The sequence below is a fragment of the Tamandua tetradactyla genome, chromosome 13, assembly GCF_023851605.1.
Source record: "Tamandua tetradactyla isolate mTamTet1 chromosome 13, mTamTet1.pri, whole genome shotgun sequence".
NCBI lineage: Eukaryota > Metazoa > Chordata > Mammalia > Pilosa > Myrmecophagidae > Tamandua > Tamandua tetradactyla.
In genome coordinates, this window is record NC_135339.1 from 1,575,031 (window position 1) to 1,594,690 (window position 19,660).

At 35.9% G+C, this 19,660-nt stretch overlaps 1 protein-coding gene and 1 long non-coding RNA gene across 6 annotated transcripts in view; one reads left to right on the forward strand and one right to left on the reverse strand.

Annotated features, from left to right (window-relative positions):
• The window catches only part of ZNF25 (zinc finger protein 25), a 35,395-nt gene extending 19,921 nt beyond the window's left edge, over nt 1-15,474 (forward strand). For 4 of the 5 annotated variants that reach the window (XM_077124489.1, XM_077124490.1, XM_077124487.1 and 1 more), the window contains 4 exons: nt 8,607-8,733; nt 9,019-9,114; nt 11,397-11,460; nt 11,942-15,474. In XM_077124489.1, the coding sequence (XP_076980604.1) occupies nt 8,607-8,733; nt 9,019-9,114; nt 11,397-11,460; nt 11,942-13,004 (1,350 nt within the window). In that variant the 3' untranslated portion in view covers nt 13,005-15,474. Of the gene's footprint in view, nt 1-1,593; nt 2,064-8,606; nt 8,734-9,018; nt 9,115-11,396; nt 11,461-11,941 lie in introns of those variants that run through there. The other variant, XM_077124491.1, reaches the window with a different exon arrangement.
• Nucleotides 1,353-17,859, reverse strand: LOC143653477 (uncharacterized). The gene is made up of 3 exons (XR_013161311.1): nt 14,476-17,859; nt 14,152-14,269; nt 1,353-6,774 (listed from the first exon to the last, which is right to left on the reverse strand). It is a non-coding gene; the product is annotated as an uncharacterized LOC143653477 (long non-coding RNA).
• Nucleotides 17,860-19,660: the final 1,801 nt, after the last annotated feature.

Consider the following 19,660-nt stretch of genomic DNA (forward strand, 5'->3'; position numbering starts at 1 on the left):
ATTTGCAAGCCCCCTTCAGGGAATGGTGAGAGTGGGGAGAAATTCAACTTTCCCAAGTTGAATTCTTTATATTCTCACAAGCAGTGTGGACAACCAAAGCTATAGGCTGAGCCTCCAGTCTTGGGGTTTGTTCATATGACACTTAACCCCACAAAGGATAGGTCAAATCTACTTAAAATTTAGGCCTAAGAGTCACCCCCAAGAGAGCCTCTTTTGTTGCTCAGATGTGGCCTCTCTCTCCAGCCAACATGGCGAGCAGTCTCACCACCCTCCCCCTCCCCCTCTCTGCATGGGACATGACTCCCAGGGATGTGGACCTTCCTGGCAACATGGGACAGAGATCCTGGAAGGAGCTGAGACTCAGCATCAAGGGACAGAAAAACCCTAGAATGAGCTGAGAATTAACATCAAGGGATTGAGAGAACCTTGTCGACCAAAGGGGGAAGAGTGAAATGAGACTAAGTGTCAATGGCTGAGAGATTCCAGAGTTGAGAGGTTATCCTGGAGGTTATTCTTACGCATTAAGTAGATATCACCTCATTGTTCAAGATGAAGTGGAGAGGCTGGAGGGAACTGCCTGAAAATGTAGAGCTGTGTTCCAGTAGCCATGTTTCTTGATGATGATTGAACAATGATATAGCTTTCACAAGTGAGACTCTGTGAATGTGAAAACCTTGTGTCTGATGCTCCTTTTAGCTACTATATCAACAGAAGAGTAGAACATATGGAATAAAAATAAATAATAGGGGGAACAAATGTTAAAATAAATTTAGTTTGAAATGCTAGTGGTAAATGAAAGTGAGGGGTAAGGGGTATGGTATGTATAATCTTTTTTTTCTCTGTTATTGTTTTATTTCTTTTTCTGTTTTCTTTTTATTTCTTTTTCTAAATCGATGCAAATGTTCTAAGAAATGATGAATATGCAACTATGTGATGATATTAAGAATTACTGATTGTATATGTAGAATGGAATGATCTCTTAATGTTTTGTTTGCTATTTTTTTTTAATTAATAAAAAAAGTTTTTAAAAAAAAGAGTATATTGTTTGGAGGTGGCTGAAGGATACACTGACTGAGAAGTAGATTGGCAAATGATAGTGTATACATATGATTCAATATTGTGTTGCCAAAAAAAAGGAACAAAGTTGTGAGGCATGCAACATTATGAATGAACCTGTGGGACATGTGGTGAGACAAAATAAGCCAGAAACAAAAGAGCAAAAATTGTATATTATCATTTAGAAAATACTAATAAAAAAACAGAGACCTAGATTCTAAGTTCTTAAGAGCAGTCACATTTAGTCTGGAGTGGTAACTGTTATTTCTGGATTTTGAGAGGCTGTTTTATTAGAGATAAGAATGAAGCTGGTCAGGTTGGGATTAAGGTAGTTCACAGTACAGGGGTAAGGAAGACATTGTCTGTATTTTAGAACTTCATCTACTCTTTGAGACCAAAGGAAGAAAGGTTTATTTTGTCCAGAACCTAAATTTTCTGTTCACATAATATAATTCAACCTGTTTGGATAGATCATTTAGGCAATCTAAACACAGGGAGCCCAGAATAAAAATGAAGGCCTTTAATCCTATATAGCTTAATGTAATGCCTGGAAACATCCCAGAGTATATTAAACAAATAATCAAAAGGTATTGGCAAAGTCCATTGAGGAATGGGAGGAAAAAAACGGAAATATTAAACTTTACCACTGAGGAAAGCCCTGATACTGTGTCAAACATTAGGGTCACCCAAATCAATAAGCAAGGTCTTGATCTTGAGGCTTGCTCTTGTGAAGCTTATGTATACAGTGGAAAAGCTTAGCCTACCTATGGGTATGCCTAAGAGTTACTTCTGGAGGGCCTCTTTAGTTGCTCAGATGTGGCCTCTCTCTAAGTCCAACTCTGTAAGTGAGGTCACTGCCCTCCCCCCTTTGTGAGACATGACATCCAGGAGTGAAAGTCTCCTTAATGGCATGAGGAGATGGCTCCCAGGGATGAGTCTGGCCCTGGCACCATGGGATCAACAATGCTATCCTGACCAAAAGGGGGTAAAGAAGTGTAACAAATAAGGTATCAGCAATTGAGACTTCAAAAAGAGTCGAGAGGCTACTCTAGAGGTCACTGTTATGCATTCTTCAGTTAGACATTGCTACCTCTCATAGCTTATCAGACCCTAACCAAAGCCATTCCTGCCGATCCTAAAGAACATTTAGGGCATTATATGAGTCTACAAAATCTCCATGCACTAGGGTAACTTTCCAGAAAACTACAACCTCCAGATGGGTACCTAGACCAGATAAGTCCTGAAATGCAGAGGGGCCAGCCTCTGCAGAACATCATCTAGTTCCATTCCCCTATCCCATATTATCAGCAGCCCCTTCCAACATGAAAAAGTCAGAATGAACATAGCCCAAATAGCCCTAAAAAGTGGGAAAAAGATCAAAGGTGATGGTGGAATTACACAGAGAAGATAAGGTTTGACAAATGAGTATGACTGCTGAATCAGTATGTTGATCATTTCTTTTAGTCTCCAGTATCTTAGAGCAGCTAGAAGTAAAAACTTAAAATTGTGGAATTGTAACCCATGTCAAACTCTGAAATCTGTTCTACAACTAATTGTTATGATGTTTTGAAATTTATTGCTTTTTTGTATATATGCTATTTTTCACAAAAAAAATAAGAACAAGTCAATTGTGATGATAAGTGCACAGCCATATGATATTGTGAACCACTGATTGTACACTTTGGATAATTACATGGTATGTGAATATATATCAATAAAAAATATTTTAAAAGAGTGTATTAAGGTATATATATATTGTGAATTTCCACTTTTCAATCTGGTATGGCTTCCTGCTTTATTCTATTGAGATCACAGGAGATACTTTATGTGTTTCATTTTTTTCGTAATTATTAAGGCTTATTTTGTAGTTTAACATATGATCTATCCTGGATAATGTTTCATGTGTACTAGGCAAGAATGTATAATCTGCTGTTGTGGCCTTGAGTATTCTAAATATGTCAGTTCTAGTTGCCTTATAGTATTGTTCTAGTCCTCTATTTCCTTACTGACCTTTTGTCTTGATCTTCTACCCATTATCGAAAGCAAGGTGTCAGAGTGCTCAAACATTATTGTAGAATTGTCTAGTTTCTCCCTTCTTGTTCTGCCATTTTTGCTTTATATACATGCATGTATATGTATAATTATTACATCTTCTTGCTGGATTGAACTTTTCTTCAATATTCAGTGTACTTCCTTGTCTACTGTAAACTCTTGAACCTTAAGTCTGTTTTGCTTGACAATAACATGGCCACCTCGGCTGTTTGTGTTTAATATTTGCACGGAATATATTTCCATCCTTTCACTATCTGTTTGTGTCTTTGTATCTAAGGTGAGTCTGTCACAGAATATAGATGGATTCTATATTTTTTTAAATCCCATTTGCCTGTGTCTGCCTTTTTAAAGTTTTTCCTTGCTAGAGAAATTGTGCTTTTATAGAATAATTCTGTATAAAATATAGGAGTAAAAATATATAATACAGTAGTTTGAGGCTGTATGTATCCCTAGAAAGCTATGTTCTTAAATTTAATCCATTCCTGTGGATTATATCCATTGCCCTCTTGCAAGTAGGGCCTTTTGAAGAAGCTACTTCAGTTAAGGTGTGCACAAGGACTCAGATGGATCTTAATCCTCTTGGCATCCTTTATAAATGGAATGGGAGAGAGACAGAGACAGAAGGCTCACAAGCCATGGGAACAAGACATGAAAGAAACAAAACCTGGAAAAGAAGGGAGAGACCAGCAGATGCCCGAAAGGAGCCACAGAAGAGTCTGGGATTTCTGACAGCTAATCTTTGGGAAGAGCGCATCATCTTCATGGTGCCTTGATTTGAAAAATTTTCTCAGCCTCAAATTCTAAGTTAATAAATTCCCATTGTTGATGCCAACCAATTTCATGGTATCTGCTTCAAGCAGCCTAGGAAACTAAAACCACCCCATTATTACAGCCTTGCATCAGTGTGAAACATCTGTTACAGTTGATGATAACACATTTTTGTAATTGTACTATTAACTATAGTCTGTAGCTTAACTTAGGGTTCATTGTGTAGTGTAGTTCCATGGCAATCTCTGCCTTTTTTAAAATGCAGTTTTATTGAGATATATTCACACACCATACAAACCACTTGAAGTAGACAATCCCTGGTTCACAGTATCATCATACAGTTGTACATACATTCCCATAATCAGTTTTAGAAGATTTTCACTATTCCAGAAAAGAAATAAAGAAAAAAAAATAAAACCCAAATCTTCCTATACCCCTTATCCCTCCCTATTACTGACTCATCGCATTGATGTGGCACATTTGTTAGTGTTGCTGAAAGACTAAAATATTACTGTTAACTATAGACCACAGTTTTGCAATAGGTACATTTTGCCCCAAATACCCCTCAGTTATTAACTCTGCAACAGTGTTGTACATTTCTTCTAGTTCATGAAAGAACTTTTTTATATTTGTACAGTTCATCAGTCATTGTCCACCACAAGAGTTAGTAGTGTGTTATACATTCACATGCTTTAACCTCCAGCTTTCCTTCTGGTGACATATGTGACTCTAAACTTCCCCTTTCCACAACATTCACAAACCAATCAGCATTATTATTCTCACAGTAATGTGCTATCATCACCTCTATCAATTTCCAAATGTTTAAGTTTAACCTACTTAAACAATCTGTAAATATTATGCAACCACTCCCCATTCAGTATCCTGCTAACCTATGTTCTATATTTTGTCTGTGAGTTTATATAATTAGTTCATATCGGTGAAATAATAACAATATTTGTCCTTTTATGTCTTATTTCACTTAGCATAATGACCGCAAGGCTCATACATATTGTCATGTGCTTCAGGACTTCATTCCTTCCTACTGCTGAATAATATTTCATCATATGTACATACCACATTTTGTTTATCCATTTATCAGTTGCTGGACACTTGGGTTGTTTCCATCTCTTGGCAATTGTGAATAATGCTATGAAGATCGGTGTGCAAATGTATGTTCATGTCCTGTCTTAATCTCTGCCTTTTAATAAAAGTTTAATCCTTTATACATTTAAAGTAATTACTGATAAGGAAGGATTTACTTCTACCATTTAGCTGTTTGTTTTTTCATATGTCGTATGTTTTTTATTCTTCAGTTCTTCCTTTCCTGACTTTTCTTTAGTTAACTTTATATAATTTTCAATTATTTTGTTTCCTGTATATATTTTAGTTTTTTTTCTTAGTGGTTAAGTTGGTGATAACAATTAATATCTTAAACTTATAACACTGTAGTTTGAATATTGCCAATTTAATTTTGATAATCTACAAACTTATACACCTTGGTCTATCATTTATTTATCTCAGATTATAAATATTTATTTATAACACTGCCTTCTGGTCCCATGGTTTCTCAGAAAAAATCAGCTGTTAGTATTATTGAGAATCCCTTGTACATAATGTGTCTCTTCTTTGATGCTTTCCAAATTTTTGTCTTTAGGTTTTGATAGTTTAGCTATAATGTGCCTCACTTTCAACTGTATCCCAGTTGGAGTTTGTGAAGCATCTTGGATGTATATATTAATCTCTCATCAAATTTGGGAAGTTCTGAGCCATTATTTCTTCAAATATTTTTTTCTGCCCCATTTTCTCTCCTTTTCTGAGACTCCTATGATGCATTTATTGGCACACTTTTTGGTATCCCACAGGTCCTTTTTCTTCACTACTTTTTTCTGCTCCATAGACGGAATGATTTCAATTGTCTTATCTTCAAGTTTACTGACTTTCTTCTGCCAACCCCAGTCTGCTGTTTAACCACTTTATAGGGAGGTTTTCTTTGCAGTTATTGTACTCATCATCTCAAGAATTTCTCCTTGGTTCTTTGTATAATTTCTATCTCTTTATTAATACTCAGTATATTTACACTTTGTTTTCCTGCTTTCCTTTAGTTCTTTTAGCTCATGGGACATATGTAAGAGAGGTGATTTAATGTCCTGACCTAGTAATTCCAATGCCCGAGCTTCCTCAGGAAGAGTTTTTGTCAAATTCTTTTCTTCCTGTGAATGGCCCATATGTTCCTGTTTTCTTTGTATGTTTTCTAATTTTTTTGTGGAAAACTGCACATTCTTAGAATTATAAAGTGGTAATTTACAAATATGATTCTCCTACCCCTCAGGGATTGCTTGGTTTTGCTTGTTGAGAGCTGGCACCATCCATTTGTGACTTTTCTAAACTATTTTTGCAAAGTGTATATTCCTTGTTGTGTGTGGTGACTGAAATTTCTTTTATCATCTCTGCAGTCAGCCAGGGACTTGAAAAAGATTTCCTTAATTGGCTCTAAAAAGAGAAAAAAAGGGTACTGTTTCTTTAAATTATTCCGTAGTTGCCACAGGGATATGCTATTGCAGTTACAGGCCAAAACTCCCTTAGGGTACTGCCAAACCAATCAAAACACACACCCCAAATTTTGGTAAGGCAAGATCCCCATTGCCCATCCTGGCACCAGCCAACTGCTCCCAGGTTGTGAGCCATGCACCCCAGGCTGCAGTGGGCTCAGGAATGGAGGATGGCTGCTGGTTCCCATGCACTGCTTACTGATGGAAAATCAGCAGCTCTCTCTTAACCAAGCACTCCCTTCTTTGTTATATGTGACTTGTCAGTTTCCAAAGCTGCAAAATAGTTGTTTCCAGTATCTCTTTCCAGCTCAATGTTTGCTTCAGTGGAGGGATCAAGCCCTTGAACATCCTACAATGAATAAATATAATATATTAATAAACAGAGATCTGCTAATTGTGTATGCAAAATATTTTACTAGTCCAAAAGGCAAATTCAGAACTTCTCCATGTACTGTCACTTGACTTCACCCTTTTAATCTTCTACCTCATCTGGGTCTTATGCCCTATATGCATATCATTCTGTATTATTTGCAGTTACCTGAAGTTGCCATTTTTTCATATCTTTGCCTATTCTGTTTTATTTATTTCTAAACTTTACATTGGTCACACTGTCCACTTAAAATCTAATTTTAAATGAAAATGAAATGTTTATTTGGTGCAAAATGTGTATTTTCACTACACAAATTTCCTAATTTAACTTATATGGTCAGTTTAATTGAACACCATAAGTAAATGGACCCTTGAATAGGGCAGGAGATTTTGTTGGTTTGTCAAGGTTAGTGTGATACCCTGATAAATCCCAAAGTATGTGAACAGTGAATAAAGAAGTATTTGCAAAGTTCCCTTGGGGGAATGGGAGGAAAGGGGGAAAAATTCAACTTCCCCATTTGGAGAATTTCTGATTTCTCACAAGCAGTGGGGACAACCAAATCAATAGGCTGAGCCCTCGATCTTGGGGTCTGTTTCTATGAAACTTATCCCTGCAAAGGACAGGCTAAGTCTGCTTCAAATCATGCCTAAGAGTCACCCCAGAGAACCTCTTTTGTTGCTCAGATGTGGCCTCTCTCTCTCTAAGCCAGCACAGCAAACAAACTCACTACCCTCCCCCTGTGTGTGGGACATGACTCCCAGGGGTGTAAACCTCACTGGCAACGTGGGACAGAAATCTTGAGATGAGCTGGGACTCAGCATCAAGAGATTGAAAAAACCTTCTCGACCGAAAGGGGGAAGAGAGAAATGAGACAAAGTGTCAGTGGCTGAGAGATTTCAAACAGAGTCAAGAGGTTATCCCTGGAATTCTTATGCATTATACAGATATCCCCTTTTTAGTTTGTATTAGAGTGGCTAGAGGGAAGTACCTGAAACTATAGAGCTGTGTTCCAGAATCCTTGTTTCTTGAAGATGACTGTGTAATGATAAAGCTTTTGCAGTGTAACTATGTGACTGTAAAGACCTTGTGTCTGATGCTCCTTTTATCTATGGTATGGACAAATGAGTAAAAAATATGGATAAAAAATAAATAATAGGGGAACAAAGATTAAAATAAATTGAGTAGACTGAAATACTCACTACTATTTATCTATGAGGGAGGGTAATGGGTATGGCATGTATGAGTTTTTTCTTTTTTGTTTATTTTGCTGGAGAGGTGGCAAATGTTAAAAAAAGAATGATCATGGTGATCAATACACAACTATGTGATGATATTATGAGGCACTGATTGTACACCATGTATAGAATGTCTGCATGTCAAGAATGTTTGTATGTTTGTTGTTTACAATAAAAATATTTTTAAAAATTAGAAAATGCAAGAAACTTTATTCCCATTTGTGACATAAATTATCTTGTACATATTTCTGTTACAGCACCTGCTATTCCAGGCTTTTTTAAAAAGCTAATTAACACCTTTGCCTCCCAGTCGGAATGTAAGCTCCTTGATAACAACAGTCATTGCTTTCATTCATCTTTGAATCTCCAGCACTGTTCCAGTCATAGAGTAGGAGCTGAGTAAATATTTATTGAATAAATATTTTATATATATATAAAGCAGAGTACAGAATAGCATCCTACCTTAATTTTTCAGAGTAAATCTACCACTAACACATTAAGAATTAGTTTGAATGGGTCTTTTCAATGGAACATTATTCTGATAACTTATGATTGAACTGAAATGTGTTGTTTCAGGGACCAGTGACATTCAAGGATGTCATTGTTGAATTCACCAAGGAGGAGTGGCAGTTACTGGACCATGCCCAAAGGACCCTATACAGGGATGTGATGCTGGAAAACTACAGTCACCTAATCTCAGTGGGTGAGAAATACTGCCCTGTCTGTAACTCCCAGCAGTTTTCATTTCCTTCCCCAGTTGCTAGAACACATTTTGCCCCTCGAGGGTTGTATTATTAGTTCTGTTTTTCAGGGATCAAAGTTGATGAATCCATTTTGGGAATCAGAAAAATTATATATCTTCATATTCAAAGAGTCTAAATATGTTAAGCCTAAGTGGGCCCTTCATTTCTGCTTCTTAAATTATACTTCCTTAACCTCCAGAGTTTCTAAATTTCAAACTAAAACATTTTCTCTTTTCCACTAATAGGTTATCGTGCGAGTAAGCCAAATGCAGTCTTCAAGTTGAAGCAAGGAAGAGAGCCATGGATATTAGAAGTAGAATTCCCACATCGGAACTCCCCTGGTGAGTTAGAGGAAATTAGATCCCATGTTATTAGGGAGGTGGTTGGTGTCTTCTGGCTTTTGAAATATTTTTCAAAATTCTCTTTTTAAAATGCCTTATATTCTGGAAATAGCTGAGGACACTTAATATATGTATGTGGGAAACCCAAATCACACTTTCAGTATTCATTCTCTCCAACTAAATTCTTTCGTTTGCTCTACTTAAAAAAAAAAATCTATTTCTTTTTTACATAAAATCCAATCCTTGCTTAAACTTGTCTTAAACTATTATTTTTGTTTGTTTTTTTTTCCTCTAGAATTCCGTTACTCAATCCCTCTCTTGGAATACACATGTATAATCTTAAAGTTTTTATAAATCCAGTATAAAAAAGTTTTTCAAATCCCATTTCTCTTATCTATTAATGATGTAACAATGCTTCAGACTTATTTTCAGCATCAGTTTTAACTTCCCATTTTCTTTTTAAACTCTAAAATCTGATTAAAACTCATCATACCTCTCATCCATTTCAGAGTTGGTACATCTTTCTAGGTGATGTTTGCCCTTCATACGAAGTGTTTATTAGCCTTCCTAAAATCTGTACCTTATTTGAAGTAAGAACACTAAGATGGTCTCCTCCTGCTTCCTTAAATGGTTTTCATGTATTTTCTATTTTGTGCACTGAGGTGTTCCCAGGATTGGACAATGCCTGGTATATATTAGCTGCCTACTAAGTATTTGTTGGAAAGCATGTAACAAATTATTATTATTCATAAGAGACAGACATTCTCTACATTCTGCTCTATTTCCTTTCTAGTAACTCCTGCCAAGAGTTCATCCATTCCTAAGATCCAAAGCATTTATTTGTTTTTATGCCAAGAGCTCCTAAAATTGATATTCCCAGCATCTCTGTCTTATTTGTATTCCAGTCCTATATATTACCACCCTACAGGATAGATCCACTGATCCCATTCCCTTCCTTCTTTGAATCAAAACTAATTCTTAATTTAAATAATTGTCTATTGCAGCAAACTTTACCAATACTTAGCAAATATTGCCAATAAGCTGTTATGGCAAATTGATACTCAGTGTTTCTCACAATATAAATTTAAATTAATTTTCTGTGAAGGACTAATCTTGGCCCTCTCTTGCCTACTATAACTTATTTCTCCTGTGGGCCCCAGAATATTTCATTTCATCCACTCCCTTAAATGTTTTTATACATGGGCTCTTCTTTCATGTGGTTCCAAATTAATTTTGCACAAATCTATCAAATAACTTTGCTTTCGTGTTATCCACAATTGCCATGAAATTCCAACTCCAAGGCTCTTTCCCTTCCTTTCAGTGATTTAAAGGTGAATAAATATGAAGGTCAGCAAAGGTTCTAGAACCATGTTCAAGAATCTGTTTTTTAAAGATCATGTAGTAAATTGGCAGCAGAGATACGGGAGCCAAGATAACAAAGCAGAATTAGAGGTTAGTGTTGAGTCAGAGCTCACACTGCTTTGAAGGTGGTCAGAATAGGTTCAGGATTCAAAAACTTGGGCAATACCACTGTGATTTCAAGCTTTTTTATGTGAGTAGCTTAGCCTCTGTTTTGTTTTTTTATTATTTCCTTTTGGACTTAGTTGTTCCTGGGTCCCCCTGAACCAGTGAAAATTAAGCCAGCTAGATAGAGTAAAAGTCTAAGCTATAGAACTATTTTCCTAAATGTGAGAAAAGTCATCTTCAGAGAACGTCACTTTAGTGCTGATGTCTATATTGTTATGTATGGATAAAGAGTAAATAAAGTAGAAGTTTATAGTCTACTAACTCTTAGGAATGTTAACACAGTAATCTAGGTTTAAGGGGATAAAGACCTACACTTTAGCTCCTATATCCAGTTTTATCTTTCCCTGGTATTTCTCCTATACACTTTTCTCATAAGTTTTCTTATCACCCTACCCTTATCATTGTCCCTAATGGGCTCACAGCATTGACTATTAGTTCCACCTTCCTAGTCATCAACACTGAATATCCTTTGATTTCTGATTCCTATACTTTGTATTTTATCTTAATTTTCCCTTCCAAGTTTTGAAGGTCAGATTTATAAAGTATCAGAGGTACTTGAGTTTATAAGCACATTTCTTCCATTGTCTGCTTCAGTAGTTTTTTTAGTGTTTTTAATGTACTTCCCAAACCAATGGGAAAACTTTACTTATGAATGCCTTCATTTTGGGATGTTTTGTCTGAAGCCCAAAAATGGACCTTATAACCATAATGATGTATTGGATTTATACATTATCAAATTTTGTATTCCTTTGTAGAAGATCTATGGAATATTGATGATCTAGGAGCAAGGTACCAGGAAAACCAAGCTGAAAATTCAAGGCAAGTTCAAAAATTCATTTTTAAGAGTAAAGCTTTGCAAGAAAGAATTCTGGTGGGGATACTGGAATTGGGAGAACATTAGTTAATGCTAAAGGTGAGATTATTCATAACAGAGGAATCCCAAAGAATGTAATTCAAGTAGGAAAGCCCTTCTTCATTATAGAGATCTTACTCAGGATCAGGATATTCAAACTTTGAAGCAGTCTTTTGACTCTTCTGAATTTCATAATAAGGAAGGCTGTATTACACAAAGTAGTGTTTAGGTACTTGAAAGATTCCATGAATATAATGTAAGTGAGTATCCATTTTACCAAATATTAAACCACAGTGTCCTTCGGACAGCATACACAATGGAGAAAAATCTAATAAATAAGGGAACATCTCTAGAAATTGGTTCTCAGAGTTATACAGATAATGGTACACAGCAGATTGGAAAAGAAAGCCTTATAAATGTAATGAAGTTGGGAAATTTTTTTTTTAGGAATGGAAAACCCACAAAACAACAGAAAACTCAAACCAAAGAGAACACCTATGAGTGTGATGAATGTGGGAAATCCTTCTGCCAGAAGTCTGCCCTAATTGTACATCGGCATACACATTTAAAGGACAAACACTACAAGTGTAGTGAATGTGGGAAATCTTTCTCTAGAAATGAAGACCTCACAATACATCAGAAAATTCATACCAGAGAGAAAACCTATGAATGTAAAGAATGTAAGAAAATCTTCTACCACCTGTCATCTCTCAGTAGACATCTGAGAACTCATATAGGAGAGAAACCCTATGAATGTAATCAGTGTGAGAAAGCCTTCTACCAGAAGCCACACCTCATAGAACATCAGAAAACACACACAGGGGAGAAACCATTTGAATGTAATGAATGTGGGAAGTTTTTCTATGTGAAGGCATACCTTATGGTACATCAAAAAACACACACAGGAGAGAAACCTTATGAATGCAAAGAATGTGGGAAATTCTTTTCCCAGAAGTCACACCTTACAGTACATCAGAGGACACACACAGGGGAGAAACCCTATAAGTGTAAGGAATGTGGAAAATTCTTCTCTAGGAATTCACACCTCAAAACCCACCAGAGGACTCACACAGGGGAGAAGCCCTATGAATGTAAGGAATGTAGGAAATCTTTCTACCAGAAGTCAGCGCTCACAGTACATCAGCGAACTCACACAGGGGAGAAACCCTTTGAATGTAATAAATGTGGAAAAAACTTCTACTATAAATCAGATCTCACCAAACATCAGAGAAAACATACAGGAGAGAAGCCCTATGAATGTCATGAATGTGGTAAATCTTTCTCTGTGAATTCAGTCCTCAGATTACATCAGAGGACTCACACAGGAGAGAAACCTTATGAATGCAATGAATGTGGGAAATCCTTCTCTCAGAAGTCACACTTTGTCATACATAAGAGAAAACACACAGGGGAGAAACCTTACGAGTGTCAAGAGTGTGGGAAAACCTTTATCCAGAAGTCAAAACTCACTACACATCAAAAGACACATACAGTGGAAAAAAGCTTATAAATAGAACGAATTGGGAAATTCTGTCTGAATTCATCCTTCAAAATAATCAAATAATTTACACAAGAGAGCAATCTTATAAATAGAGTCAATGTGGGGGAATTTTCAGCCATAATCGTTCCTCACATTATTTTAGTAAACATGCAAGAAGAAATTCTGTGAATTTCTAAAGGAGAAATGTTACCATATGTCAGCCTTTACTGATTATCAGACAACATGGATGGCAGAAACACTACAAATGTAAAGGTAGGTATTAGGAAACTCTTTTTTCAGTAGTCAAGCCTTATTACACAACATAGAAATCACATAGAGAAATCCTGTGAGTAAAATGAATGTCCTGGAAGCCAGCCATTATTAAACATGCAGCAACTCACATGGGTGAGTTACTCCTGTCAGTAGCCTGTGTACTCAGAGATCTTAATACACGTCAGATTCATATTTAGAGAACACGGAGGTAAATGCAGACATTGGAACAAAAATAGAAACATTTATCAAGGAATGATATTTCACTGACTTTCAGACCATCGATACTGGGATGAAACCTTTATAGATATTTTAAATATGTGAAAGTTTTCTAACAAAATTTCTAGGATAATTTACACTGAGGGAAACAGTTATGCTAGAAGTCATGTTGCAGATCTGATTCCAAGTTGTTGTTTTTTGTAAAAAACCTCACAATGTCTAAATATATGAAGCTTTTTAAAAAGCACAAATCACAGTATCGAGCAGCAGTTTTAAACACAGGTTTAATATGGGACCTATGTATGTATGTGTGTGCTATAAAACAAATTGTATATATTCCATAGTATATAGAAATTATGTAACTGTATTTTAATAACTATCATTATATATATATGAAGATGCTTCATATAAACATCAGCAGTTACTCCTGTTGTTAAAATAATATGCATTTTAAGTGCAATATTCTTTTGAAATTATAATGCATCGTTTTCTATTTTGGGCACTTGTAAATACACATGGACATTGTTACTAACTAACCATGTTAAAAGAAACAAAATATGTGTTTGTAAAATTTTCACCTGTGGGCAAAATTTTGCCTTAGGGACACATTTACTTATAGCACAGCTAAAACAGTAGTATTTATTGCTCTCTACACAGTAGCACAAACAGTACTGTATAGCTTTACTACCTTTTGCTTCCTAGTAGAGGCAACATGGCATATTGTCAGAAGTGTGGACCCTGGACTCCTTCTGCCTGGATCAAATTCCAGCATGCCACTTAACTTCTCTATGCCTCAGCATCCTTTTCTATAAAAGAGTAATGATAGCAAAAAAAACGTAGAACTGTTTTGAGGCGAAAGTGAATTACTATTTTTAAAGCACTTATTAAAACAGTGGGACACAAAAGCTATGGGTTAAATATTATCATTATAATTTCTATTATTTCCCAAATTATGCTGCAAACTAATAATTGGCTACACAACATTCACCGCCCAATTTATTGCTGGTAGTACCTTGATTTGGTTTGGTTGTCCATTTCTCCCTCAAGTGATTCAGGGTCAAATCCTGATTAGCTAAATCAGAGGTTGGCAAACTAACAACCATGGACCAGATCTGGACTACTGCCCATTTTTGTAGCCTGCAAATGAAGAATGTATTTTAGTTTAAAATAATTAGAAAAAAAAAAGAAGAATTACATTTGATGAGGTGAAAATTATATGAAATTCAAATTTCAGTGTCCATAAATACGTTTTATTAGAACAATAACACAAAAACAATTAGTTTCTGTATTGCCTACAGCTGCCTTCCTGCTACAACAACTGACCTGAGTAGTCGTGAGAGACCATACGGCCCACAAAGCCAAGATATTTACTCTCTGGCTCTTTACAAAATAATTTTGCCAACAACTGGTCTAAATAATCGTGACAATCCTTTTCTGATCAGTGATTTGTTTGTGGTAGACTGTGACCTGGATCTGGCCAATGAAATCTTTGGGATGTATTCTGAGGAACTTAAGAGGAAAAGTTGCCTTATTGATGATAAGATAAGCGCATGCTACTACCACCTTGTTTGGATAGGGCCCTTCACTGGGTTTTACTAACCTTATAGTAAAACAACAGAAGAATGGAAGGAATATAGATGAAGATGAATGTCAGAATTTCCCAACCCTTAAGCTACAATATTTAGGGACTTTTTGTGATGTTAGCTAATTAATTATTTAAGCTAACTAAGGTTTTCTGTTACTTAGTGCTGAAAACTTTGCAGCCAATTTAGAGGTATACTTTTATAAATGTTATGTGTAATAGAAAAAATGCATAAAGCAATTTTTGGCTCAGTGTTTTTTGTGCAGTATATTTACATGTTAAGAGCCTAGGCACTAGAAATAAAATTATTTTTTGTCAAATAAACTTTTTTTTTTTTACTTGCTGAATTGTAACATCAAAACAAGAAAATTCCTGGTGGAATGTAGCAGTATATGTATGAAATTGCAATTAAATTTAACTGTTAATTGATCCCTCATCTCATTCTTTTATTTTCAATCAAATCAATGGACAGTTTTCCCTATATCATAATTTTGTTTCATGATGAAATACTGTCTTTGTCATACTGAACATAACCTAGTACCAAAAACGTAACAATACACTACTCTACTAACCATATTACCAATAATCTGTAAAATAGTTTTATCACCTGCACATCATATAATCGTCTAATGCTGCTCCAACTGAATACTGCCACTTCGCTTCCCTTCCACACGTGACTTTGAGGATGTTCGACCTCCTGAAAGTATGCTTTATTTTGATTTGTCTGATGTTTAACACTTATGGAAACCTAATGATATTTAGTGATGGTTCATTTCTTAAAAATAGGGTATACTTTGTACTTATGTATTTATATGCTATAACTTATCAGATCTCCAGGATAAAATAATGTCTCACTCTACTTGGTCTGGATGTGAACATGCCATCTTGCTAGAGATTTAAGTTTCTTCCATATATAGATATGCCTTTAGGGTTGCTCTTTAATTAAATCTTGTGTGAAAGCAAAGGCATTTTCTAGCTCCCCCAGACTGCTCAATCAAAAATTTAACTACTACTTACTGAAGACAGTCCAGTAACTGTGGAAAATCTATTAAGAATAAAACCTAAATTAAAAAGGAAGAAGTATTAAACCTTCCCCCCCCCGGGGAAGACCTGATATTGTCACAAGCATTGGGGACTGCCAATTTGATGGGACAGGCCCTCAATCTTAGGAACTGCCGTTATAAAATTTACTCCTGCAAAGGAGAAGCTAAGCCTACTTATGAATATACCTAAGAGTCATTACCAGAGAACTTCTTTTGTTGCTCAGATGTGGCCTCTCTCTCGAAGCCACTTCCACAGGTGAATTCACTGCCCTCCCACCTACATGGAACATTACTTCCAGGGGTGTGAATCTCACGTCACATTGCGTGGGACATGACTTCTGGGGATGAGTCTGGCTCTGGCATTGTGGAAATGAGAAAGCCTTCATCAAAAGTGGGGAAGATCAATGAAACAAAATAAAGTTTCAGTGGCTGAGAGAGTTCAATAGTCGAGAGTTCATTCAGGAGGTTATTCTTATGCAGTATATAGATATCCCTTTTCATTTTTTGGTGTATTGGAGTAGCTAGAGGGAAATAGCTGAAGCTACTGAACTGAATTCCAAAGGCTTTGATTCTTTCTTTTTAAATATATATATATATTTATCCCTTTATCCAGTGTATGGACAGATAAAAAAAAGAAAATAAAAAGAAAAAATAACCTGTTGGGGTTATGGAATGTTTGGGGTATTTTTACTTTTTATTCTTATTTTTGTTTTCAAAAAGTCAATTGTAACGATGAACGCATATATCTCAATTAAAAAATCACTAAAGAAAAAGAGTAAAACCTAAACTAATGAAAATATTTAAAAAGAAATAATTATCTGATGAAAATGAAGTGTTCATATTCTCCAAATTTAAGAAAGCCTAAATGTTATTTCTTGGCCATAATCTCAAGCCATGAATTTAGTAACCATCATAAATGGTTGATCAGAGATATTGATAACCATTGATCAGATATTTATCAGTACATATCTTTGAAGGTCAGCCAATCTGATAGCTTCACATTCCCTAAAACCAGTCAACACTTCTCTCTCCAGACACCAGTCTTTTATGACTGAAAAGTCAGTTCCTCAACACTTCTGCTTTCTAAAGTCTCCCAATCCATGAACTCCCCATTTCCCAAATCCCTGGATCACTTCTTTGACTGACTGTGATTTATAAGTATAGCCCTCTTCTGGTTAATGTGATGGCTAAAGATGTAAACTACAAATTCCTTCCTCATGTCACTCTACTCATCAAGACATGGGTTCTTTTCCCCGTCCTTCTGAATCTGGGTTGGACTTGAGACTTACTGGGGCTAGCAGAATATGGCATAAATTCAGGCCTCGCCTTTCAGAAGTGTGGCAGCTACCACTTTACCTCCTGAAGATAACCATCATGGAAAAATTCTAGTCTGAGACCACTGTGCTATGAAGAAATGCAAGTCACCCATGGTAAAGTCCATGGTCCATGCGTGAATAAAGCTTTCTTAAACTTTCCCGACCCATCCCATCAAATGCAGTTAGCTGAAAGAGAGACCTCAGTTAATGCCAAGTGGAGCAAAAGAACCAGTCTACCCAAAATAGAACTAAGTCTTCATTGTTTAAGTCATTAACTTTTTTAAAAATCTTTTTTAATGTAATAAAATACATGTAACATAAAATTTAACATTTTAACCATTTTTGAGTTTATGGTATAGTGGCAAAGTATATTCAGGATGTTGTAAAATGATCGCTACTACTTCCAGAATATTTTATTCATCCCAACCCTTTGAAAAATAACCCCCATTCCTCCTCTCCCCAGCCTCTGGTAAATATTATCTCTATTAATTCACCTATTCTTAGATACTTCATATAAACAGAATCATACAATATTTGTGTGTGTGTGTGTGTGTGCGTGTGTGCGTGTGTGTGTGTTTGAAACAGGCTTATTTACTCACCATAATGTTTTTAAGATTCATCCATGTTGTCTCATGCATCCCTTTTAGGACTAAATAATATTCTATTTATCTACATTCCACACTGTTTATCCATCTCTTGATAGATACTTGGGCTGCTTCCACCTTTTGGCTCCTGTGAATACTGCTGCTATTAACATTGGTTTACATAGGTATCTAAGGCCCTGCTAAAAATTCTTTGAGGGTATCAAACAGCTATAGCCATGAAAAAAAAAAGTGAAGTTTGAGGACTCACATTTCCCAATCTTAAATCTTATTACAAAGCCACAGATACCAAACTAGCATGGTACTGACACAAAGACAGGCCTATAGAGCAATGGAATTGAATTGAAAGTTTAGAAGTCAACTTTCATATTATGGTTAACTGATTTTTGACCACTGAAGAGGGCAAAGACCTCTGAATTGGGAATAGTCTCTTCACCAAAGGATGCTGGAAAGACTGGATCCCTATTTCCATAAAAGGACCCCTGCTGTACACCATATACAAATATCAACTCAAGGGTGGGCAATGGTGTCTCAGTGGCAGAGTTCTTATCTGCCATGCCAGAGACCTGTGTTCTATTCCTGGTGCCTGCCCATGTAAAAAAAAAAAAAAAAAACCAACTCAAAATGTATCAAAGACCTTACTATATGAGGTGAAACTCCTAGAAGAAATCATGGGGATTTCAGGACCTTGAGTAAGGCATGGTTTCTTAGACTTTACACCCAAAGCACCACAAGTAACAAAAGAAGATGTAAATAAATGGAACCTCATCAAAACTAAAATTTTTGTTCTACAAAGGACTTTATCATGAAACAAAATGACAACCTATGCAATGGGAGAAAATAATTGGAAACCACATGTCAGATAAAGGATTACTATCTGGAATATATAAAGAAATCCTTCAAATTAACAACAAAAGATCAAAAACCCAATTTAAAAATGGGCAAAAGACTTGAACAGACATCTCTCCAAAGAAGGTATACAAATGCCAAGAAAGCACATGAAAAGACCCTCATCATTATTTGCCATAAGGGAAAAGCAAATCAAAACCACAACCAGATTTTTTTAAAAAAAATGGAAAATGACAAGCATTGGAGAGGATGAAGAGAAATATGAACACACAGTCATTGTTGGTGGCAATGTAAAAAGGGTATAACCACTGAAGAAGACAGTGTGGTGGTTCTTCAGAAAGCTAAGTACAGCACTACCATATGACCTGGCAATCCCACTACTAGGTGTGTACCCAAAGGAATTGAAAGCAGGGACTTGAATAGATATTTGCACACTGAGGTTCACAGTGGCATTATTCACAAATGCCCAAAGATGAAAGCAACTCAAATGTCCATCAACTGATGAATGGATAAATAAAATGTGGTATATACCTATAATGGAATATTATTCAGCCATAAAAAGGAATGCACTCCTAATGCATGCAACAACATGGATGAACCTTAGAGATCATACTGAATGAAATAAGCCAGACACAATAGGTCAAATATTGGATGATCTCCCTGATTTCAAACAATTAAAATAAGCAAACTCATAGAGTAAAAATCTAGAGTATGCGTTACCAGGGGATGTGATGGGGATAGGGAATGGCTTAAAAGGTACAGGTTTCTATTTGGAATGATGGAAAGGTTTTGGTAATGGATGGTG